Source organism: Pundamilia nyererei, unplaced genomic scaffold (assembly GCF_000239375.1).
Source record: "Pundamilia nyererei isolate P.nyererei 1_Seehausen unplaced genomic scaffold, PunNye1.0 scaffold00136, whole genome shotgun sequence".
Taxonomy (NCBI): Eukaryota; Metazoa; Chordata; class Actinopteri; order Cichliformes; family Cichlidae; genus Pundamilia; species Pundamilia nyererei.
In genome coordinates this window covers 1,311,615-1,320,842 of record NW_005187537.1, presented here as the reverse complement: position 1 = coordinate 1,320,842, position 9,228 = coordinate 1,311,615, and the positions used below count along the sequence as shown (strand labels likewise).

At 43.8% G+C, this 9,228-nt stretch overlaps 1 protein-coding gene across 4 annotated transcripts in view; it reads left to right on the top strand.

The window, feature by feature from the left end:
* Positions 1 to 2,254: 2,254 nt before the first annotated feature.
* ldb1a (LIM domain binding 1a) overlaps positions 2,255 to 9,228 on the top strand; it is a 17,147-nt gene continuing 10,173 nt past the window's right edge. For all 4 annotated transcript variants that reach the window (XM_005743864.2, XM_005743863.2, XM_013913550.1 and 1 more), the window contains exons 1-2: positions 2,255 to 2,408; positions 5,155 to 5,255. In XM_005743864.2, the coding sequence (XP_005743921.1) occupies positions 5,228 to 5,255 (28 nt within the window). In that variant the 5' untranslated portion in view covers positions 2,255 to 2,408; positions 5,155 to 5,227. The remainder of the gene's footprint in view (positions 2,409 to 5,154; positions 5,256 to 9,228) is intronic.

Here is a 9,228-nt window from a genome sequence, read left to right as displayed (position 1 = left end):
CCACCATCGTCTTTTACTCACGTCACCAAAGCTCTGAGGGGAAGCACTATGTCTCTGCAGTGTGGTGTTTGGTTAGTCTGAGCGAGGTTGTCGCAGTGGTAATCTTTTGCGCAAACTTGATTTTGTACGTGGATTATTCTAAGGAGTGTGTTACAAAAACCATAACTCAAAATCAGAAAACAGAGTCTGACAAGAGCCCGTGACTTTACTGTAAAATCTTCATCAGTTGTGTGATTTGAGTGATTGTCCCCACCACTTGACCCAATATGTTACGTGCTATGTCGATAAAACATAGATGTAAATTACCTGCCGCTTTATTAGGTTATTTAGTCAATGACGTGTCAGCAGTGCAATGCATTTAGCCACGTAGACATGACTAAGATGACCTGCTGAAGTTCAAATCGAGCATCAGAATGGGAAGTAAGGTGATTTAAGCAGAAACAAGGTGCTGCTTAAAGATCAGGAGACTGACGCAAGAGTTTTCAGGAGCTTACCAAAGCTGGACAATAGAAGACTGGAAAATGTTGTCTGGTCTGATGAGTCTCAGTTTCTACTGCAGCATTTGGATGGTAGGGTCAGAATTTGGCATAAACAGCATGAAAGCATGGATCCATCCTGGTCACCTTACTACCACTTGACCATCCTTAAAAAGCTGCGGAGTACCTTAGCATTGACGCTGACCATGTTCAACTGTTCATATGTACCCAATTATCTTATGGCTACCCCCAGGAGGATAATGTGCCAAATTAAAGCTCAAATTACTTTCTTTAACATCCAACTGTGTGATGCTATCAGCAGCACCTTGTAAATCTATGCTGTGAAAAATGAATAAAGGTGATCCAAACTGGCAAGATGTACCTAACAAAGTGGTAGATGAGTCTATTTAGGGAAAGATTGTTGTTCTTTTGCAGTGGCTGTGGTTAGCATATTTGATATTTGTGTCCATGTAAAAAAAATGTTCACATTAAAACAGCAACATAAGTGCCCTCAAGTCCTGGAAAGCTCTCCCTACTTCCTTGTTTCCACGGTCACTGAAAGTAATTATAGGCTAAAACTGTGGGCGCCAGATGGGAAAGAAGCAAGAAACTGCATTTTAGCCACTGCCAACTGAACTGTTTGAAAAAACCCATATATATTAAGATCTTTTTATATTTGCTTGGAAACTCAACTGGAAACAATGTTCATTTTAGAAATGTTTGAGAGTCATTTAGGTTACCGTGTTGACTTCATGCCATGGGTTCTGTTTTTCAGTGTTAAACCAAACTTGAATTCACATATACTGAATCATGATTTGTTTCCCCTTGTAAGAGACCACTCAGCTAAAGGACATACAGACAGAGATACAACCTCAAAAACCCAAAACAAGAAAAATTATTTTAGACTGTTTTTTTTCTACATAAAATTATATGCTAAATAGATGTAGGTATAGACAGAAAAAACAATGTCTGGAAAGAAGTGTTGCATATTTGTTCCTACAGTAATGTCTCTGCTTGCCACATGTTTGTCTTTCAACTTGAACGCCAGGGAATCTGTTTATTTTGCTGATTGTCATCAGCTTCACTTGTTGGCATCACTGCAAAGCACTGGCCTCATTGCACTTGCAGTGTTTCATATTATCCATGTCTTGACACAAAAGACAACAATTTCATTACTTGATGCTGACAGTTGTCCCCGCCCCCCTGCATTTAGAGTATAATAAACCTTCTCTGGCCCCAGTTTTCCAAGTTTCCTGAGACACAACAGACCCAAACAGTCTGCTTCTCATTATCTGTCATGTCCAAATGAGTCAGTGCTGCCCACGTTTCCTCTGTGTTTTCCTTCAGCGTATCAGCGGCTGTATACTGTACATCTGTGGGAGCTGTAGGACTTATGAGCTTGTCTGTGTGTTGGAGAGACAGGGAAAGAAAGGAACACCACTGTGCCCCAGCACACTCCCTAACTGCTACCTACCGCTGCTCTGCCGTTGCCATGGATACAGTGCCCTCTCTCTCCCCTCTCTCCTGTCTGTCGGTGGGTATGGAGGGATGGGGCTCGAAAGGAGAGGAGAGAAGTGGCTCTGGCTGCTGCCTCTGCGTCATATTCATACCAGTGCAGCTGAGAGCCCCCCACCACCACCACCACCATCACCCCCTCCCTCCTCTCATTTCCCCTCTTCCACCGCCTCCCGCCTCCTTCCTTCCTTCCTTCCTTCCCTCCCTCCTTCCTTCCTTCTCATCATCCAATTTGCACACTACTAGACCCCCACCCCCCCCACCCCCCAACCCATTTGTGTCTCCTATCTGCATCTGCTCATCACATTCTTCCTCCCTCACTCTCTCTCTGCTGGCCCAGCTTGGTTTCCTCTGCGTGGCTGGCCTGAGCGGACTTTTTCGCGCGAGTGTGGTAAGAGGAGAAAGAGGAAGACAAAGGTAAGCACAGATATGGAGGACATTTAAGAGTGTTTGTCTGTAAATGAGAGAGTGAGAGAGACAGTGGAGAAAAGAAAAGCGGGGGGGGTAGAACACCTGGAAGACAAAAGAGTGAGAGGAAGGCGATGGTGGCACCAAGAGCCTTTCAAACATTTTAATAGATATTTATGAAGAATCAAGGTGCTCTGTGGAGTGTTTTTACACTGTGTAAAGACAACACACTAGGATGAGACGCATGCCTCAGTAAGCCAAGCTGGCAGCATGTCTGTGTGCAGGCACTTTGCTGTCTGTCACATAGTGTTATGGAACTGCTGCTGCTGCGTGCTCCCACAGTGGAGAGAAGGAGGCGAACAGAGGGGGGAACTTCATTATTCTCAGAGAGCTTTTTTGTGCAATGTGTTGACAGAGCGGGAATCTCTGCATCTGCACAAGCAGGGAGAGTGAGAGGCAGAGAGGAGAGTGAGAAAGAGGATGAACAACAGTGCAGTTAGTGCTGAAGCGCTCTGCTTCAAAGCATTATCACTCCTGGAAACAGGAGCCATTTCCAAAAATCCCATTCGCACACCCTCCCTGCTCTTTCTTCCCTCACGCTCTTTATTTCTGTTTGTTTTTCTTGCATTATTGGGGATGTCTCTGTTGTTCTCTCATATCTTGTGTTGCTCAGAGTTCACAAGTAGCAGGATGTTGTCTTGATGTCAAACCCACTGATCGCGACCATCGAGGTGCACAAAAACACTGAACTGTGACGAAACGGCAGATTGAGATGAGATGACTCCGAAAGACAAACACCGTTGAAACAAAAGACGCCAAAAAAAGTCTGTGTGTGAGAAGGGCAAATGAAAAGAGGAGGGGAGAAGACAAGTAAAGGGAAACGAGGACGCCCGCAGGGTTGTTCATTGTGTCTTGGTCCTAAGAGCAGTGTCTGACACTGTGTATGACATTTAACTGTGATGCGTCTGCCAGTGAGCTGCTGTGTTGGGAATGTGCCCGTCAGCTTTCATTTCTGTGGAGACAGTTGTTTGTCTTGTGTTGGCATATTGGTTGTGAGTGACAGAAAATGGAAAACAGAGGTTTGTTAAACGAGGCTTCAACTCACTTGGGAGTCCTTTGTTAATGCAGGGACAACACGGATATCATAGACCAGTGGTTATGTAGCCCACTATCAACAACCCCCCCCCAGTTTTTCACATAGTCCACACATATGTCATATTTTTAAACTAAATTTCAACCCAAACTAGGCAGCACTGTTTAAAAAAAAAAGAAAATACTGTAAAATTGCCAGCTAACCTGTAACCTGGACTGCATGACATACACTATTCTACTGGCTTCTATTTTAGCCATTTATCTTCTACTTTAGCTGTTTACTAAACTTTTTACTTGTGCCTTTTGTAGCGATCAACCACTGATCCATTACTTTTGAGCTAACTGCTATCTATTTTTTGACTCTTCTGCGCTACTTTGTGTGCACCCTAACTCATTATGCTGCATTAAAAAAAAACAGTGCAAACTTTTTCCATGGTTTTCCAAATTCTGACTGGTAATGCAGAAATGGCCTCTGGGACACGTGCATCTTTGTTTAAAAAAAAAAAAAAGTATTCTGCCCGATATTTACTGACGCAGTTATGACCCAGGCTCATTTCCTATCATCTTTAAACCTTTTCACCGTTTCCCGTTTAGTCTCAATAATTTGGTGATAATTCACCGCATAGACTTTCACCCATTTGACAGGATGAAGTAGATGAGCAACAAAGACATCTAAATTATGAGAGTCGGTTATGTGCTTGTGTGTTTGTGTAGTGATGTGTGAGATTATGAGATTATTGGCTCAGAGAGCAGGCACGCTTGGGCCAAGAGAAGTTGTGGGATGAAAGGAAAAGGAAACCAGTGAAATGGAGGAGGGAGAGGAAATGAATCACAATCACATCAAGCTGCAGAAAGGTCAAAGTAATATCAACAGAGTGAGGAGATTAAACTGACAGTTCAGTAAGATTAAAAAGCCAAAAAAAAAGGAAAAAGAAGTAGGGTTTGCTGAACAGACGTTTGCAATGGAGTCAGACTGTTTACACTCGGCTCTTGGTTGTGGGCTTGTGCGCATTTGCGCACGCACGCGCCTCCTGCCTCCCATGGGTCTCCGGTGTCCCTGCGCTCCAGGTGGGCTTTGCATTTTTAATCGATACTGTCTGTAGTGATTAACACCCGCGTTTTCTCTGCAGCAGAAAAACAAAAGGAAGGAGAGGGAGACGGAAAGAGAGATGAAAATCTGTCATACATGAGGCACGGTGTGTGTGTGAGAGTGTGTTTGTGCATGCGTGTTTGTTTGGCGGTAATGACCCTCTGCCTCTGGGCTCCTACTGAGTATGTTTATCTCCCACAGCAGCACCGGGCAAAAATAGACGATGCATCACTGACACGCACGCGCACACACACACACCTTGTGCAGTTTCTCTTTTTCCTCTCCTTTGCTCTAATTGCCTCCCTCCTGCATTCTCCATTTCACACACGCTCCCTTGCTCCAGTCCATATTACTTACTCCAGTCTCACACACTCTTTTCTTCCTATTTCACTCCTTTCTCTATTTTCCCTCCCACTTGTGTTGCAATATGCCTATTAATGATGCAGCTAGAGCACCAGTGCCAACTTCCTGCCTCTGACGGAGAGAGAGAGGAGTGTAGTTGTGGTGTACATGCTCTGCTTTGTACCACTCCCTCTTATCTCTCCACCCCTCTGTCTGTGTTGTTTTCCTCAGAGTTGGCCCATGCGAGCAGCGTGTGGACTGAGTGCAGCTGTTTCGTTTAGAGAAGAACCCAACATGTGAGAAGATGTCTGTTGGAGGTTGTGCATGTCCCGGTGAGTGCCTACTCTCTCTTCTTTATCTCTTCCTGTCTCTGATCTCCCTCTTTCCTCCTCCGTCTCTGTGCTCAGTGGTGCTGTCAAAAAGATGACTTATGTAAAAGTGCTGCAAACCCCCCTAGGGCCAACGTCAAGCTATGCGAGTGTGAGTTTGTGTGGGCATGCAGTGTGGCGGTGAATCCATGCTTCACTCGCAGCACATGTCCTAAAACAAGGTTATAGACTGAGGCTACCACACTTTAGGATTGAGTTGTTCAGCAGAGCCTCTCAGTCACGCTAGCCTGCTGTGCGGTTGATCAATGGCTCTTTGAGTTTTACCACATACAGAGACTGAGATATCAATAAGTACTCCATTTCTCAGCTTCATCTGGCCACTGTAGTTCTGCTTAACGGATATTAGGGCTCTTGTACATCTAGAAGAGTTGTTGGAACTCACTGCTTAGTGTCACATACATTTTAGATTTGTCCCGGGGGTCAGAACTGAATGAGGCAAAAGTACTTTAATTTACTTGCTTGAAAATGGTTTAAAGCTCCCTTGATGGATTTAAACTATTAATGAGGGTACTTAAGACTTAACCAACTTGCCTAGAGTTAAGCTACATTTGGGCTATTGCACAGCTCTTTGTCATTGTGACTTTGCATTTTGCATTCCTGCATGTCTTTCAGAAAATAAGACTTGCACTCTTAAGCTTTAACGGTTAGCTAAAGTATGGATTATAACCACAGAATTGAGTGTTATTGATATTCAGGATCTACAGTTGGCTCTTGTGCTACTCTATCAGAGCAAGAGGAAGAGCATCTAGTACAGTCGGAGTCTGTCTGCACATGTCAGTCTCTGGCAAGCAAAATGTTTTGGCAGTTTTTATCAAGTACATCTTCTAATCTGTTCTCTTCATGGTGTGTTTGATCCCCCTTTTTTTGACTTTGGAGCAATTTCTCTTTAAAAGTATCCCACTGAGAGCAGGCAGGCTACAGAGATGGTTGCCTTGCACACAGTGAAAAGCCTCACGGTGCCAGGGGACGGGCTCCGTGCATCACATTGGAAAAGATATCAGATAGAAATTGAATCGTAGCATCTGCTCGGGGGATTTTGGAGAGGGCAGATTGAATTAGGGTGTCAGTATCATTTTAATGGGGCTGCTCTGATTCATGGGCAATCAGCTATCAAATGGAGTAATATTAGGGCCTCTGCTTGATGTCCTTCTCTCAGATGTTTTTGTTTCTGTACTATCTAGGTTCTTTTCTCCCTCCTGTAGCATTTCAGTGACTCTGCCTCCTTCGTTCCCCCTGTTAACAGACCGTACTGTGGAGCAGAAACTTTTAATGACATCCACATGTTTTTGAAGGATGTACGGAGAACACGGTCCACCAGAGTGATCTGCCATGTGCATGCCGTGTACCACCGCTTAAACAGTCACAGACTTACATAGGCTTACACATGCGTGCTTGGAAAAATTTGCAGTGCAGGATGCAAGTACACTCGCTCGTTTGTGCACCATCACGAGGAGCCTGCTAGGACAAGTTTAGGCTGGTAGATCTCACAAATAACCAGAGTCATGTTGATCCAAGCTGGTTTGCTGTTTCTCTTTCTCTCTCTCTCTCTCTCTCTCTGTCTCCCTCCCTGTGTCTGCATGCTGTAAATCATTATATTTGAAGGCTGGTTTGTTTACATTCTTGTATGTTCCTGAATGGGAGATCCTCCCCATCATTCCTGCATGAATCTACATTGTAAAAACAAGTTGTCTATAGTTCTAACATCATTTTCACATTTATTCGGTCAGAATTGCACAGATGTGTTTTGTTTTTTCACTTGGCATACTTGCTGTTTATAAGCCAGAATAAAGAACGGCATTCTCATGGCTGTCTAGCTCGGTGACAACCCTGTGACATCCTGCTGTTGTTGTGACTTTGCTGTGAATTAACCTTTTTAAGGCTTTGTTCCTTGCGTGAAGGAGATTCGTCCTAACACAGTGGAGCCAATCACATCCTTTGTTCAGGCTAAATGGTAAAAATAGATTGCCTGTGAGCTGAAGATACCCCCCCCCATTCTCGCATGCACCCACTCAAGCATGCGCTCCCCTTTGCTCACCACTCTCTCCGTCTCTCACCCATCCCACTCTAACCCCTCCCTCCCATTTCTGCCTTCCTCATCTCACTCTCTCGCCCCTCTTCCTTTCCCTCTTTCACCCTCTCTTCCTCTCCCTTTCAGTCACTCCTTCATCCCTCGCCTACTGCCTTTTGCAGTAAAAGTGGCGTTACCTCATGCAGAAAGTCACGTGGTTCCTGATTGAAGAAAAGTGACTTAAAGCAGAGCCAAGATGGCAGCCAAACAGCTAGGTTTTTTTTTTGTGTGATTACTGTTACACAACAACGTGACTCCTTCAGCTTTATCTCACTGAACTGAAAAGCCTGCCTCGCTTTCTTTTTCTCCTCAATTCTCTTGCTTCTTCTCCTTTCCCCGCCTCTCTCTATTCTACTGAGGCTCTCAGATCTTGTTTGCTAGATCAAAATGGCTGTGTGTGCAGAGGCAGAGAGAAAGAAGGAATGCGTGGGAGACAGACAGAGATGCTGGGGGAGTCGGAGAATTTTTTTTTTTTTTTTTTTGTTGGGGGGGGCAGAGTGGAGATGAGCTGTAGTGATGTCACATCTGCTGCAGGCTGACAGGATGGCAAGAGAAAGCTGGCATGTGCCACCCAGCTGAAAACAGGGGGAGGATAGGGAGACATCGAAATGGGGAGGAAATTATTTTTCTATTGAAGCACACCTGTAATTGTAAAACATGTACAAGCTAGTGAAGACGACAGCAGACTGCTGTAAAAACAAAGTATAAGGAGAGCTGAAAACTATATCTTTGTGCCGCCTATGTGGACTCAACACCAGGAATGGTTTATTAATCCAACCAGATTTGTTTTTTCTCCCCCTTTTTATTAAATGTATCATGAATTATTCAACCTGTGCAAAGTAAAGTTGGTGTCAAGATGGGTTAGAGTGCTGAATGGCAAGCCTTATATTTGATCAGTTTTATGCAAATCAAGACTAATATTGAAACACTGACATTATTGAAGGGAGTTTTGCTGTAAGTTGTTTCTTCTGCTTCTAATTTTGGGTAAGAGAGTAAGTGATGTTGTGCATCGCTTTAAGTTTACATATTTCATTACAATTAAATGCTGTGTCTTTATACCCTTTTGGGGATTTCCATGCTTAGTCTCTAAATAATATCGTAGTCTGTCTTAGTTCTTAAGTTTAGACAGCTAAAATTTTATCTGGAGAACTTACCACCCCCACGAATTTCATTTCAGCAGGGAGACTGTGAAATTCATTTTAAAACCTAAAATTTTAACTCTTTCCAAGGAATTTGTTAATTCAGTCTGGCTGCAGGTCCGAGATCTGTGTTGTTGCTACTGTTCACGACACAGACCTTCATACAGACATGAGGTTTTTCTCTCTGTCGTTATCCTTTGCCATGTCTTGAACACACACTGTTAACTTCCTCTCGGTAAACCACAGCAGCATCCTCTGGGTGACGCCTGTGTTAGGACAGTCTCCTGCCTTGTTGCTATCACTTCCAGTCAGGTGTCACAACAGTTTCCCAGACAGGCTTATACTTCCACTGCGGTGTCTAAAAAAGCAGCAACAGGAATTGGAACATCCTCTTCTTCACCAGCTTTCTTCAGATTTCCTCAGTGCTGCTAAAAGCTCTTTTGTCACACGCTTGGTCAAAGTTGTAATGCATTTGAAGGGCCTGGAAAATGTTTTCGAGGCATAATTACATGTGGCTAGTGTGTGATGACCTACTTTGTTTATCAATATCAGTTTTTCCTAGTATATTATTTGCCTAAGCAAGCCAGAGTTTAAATAACCAATGAATAAATAAAAATGGAAAAACCTTTTTTTACAACAATGAAACAAAGCACAGAAGTCGAGCAAGACAAAGCAGTCTGAATGCAAGTCGGCCCAACTCTCTCTCTCT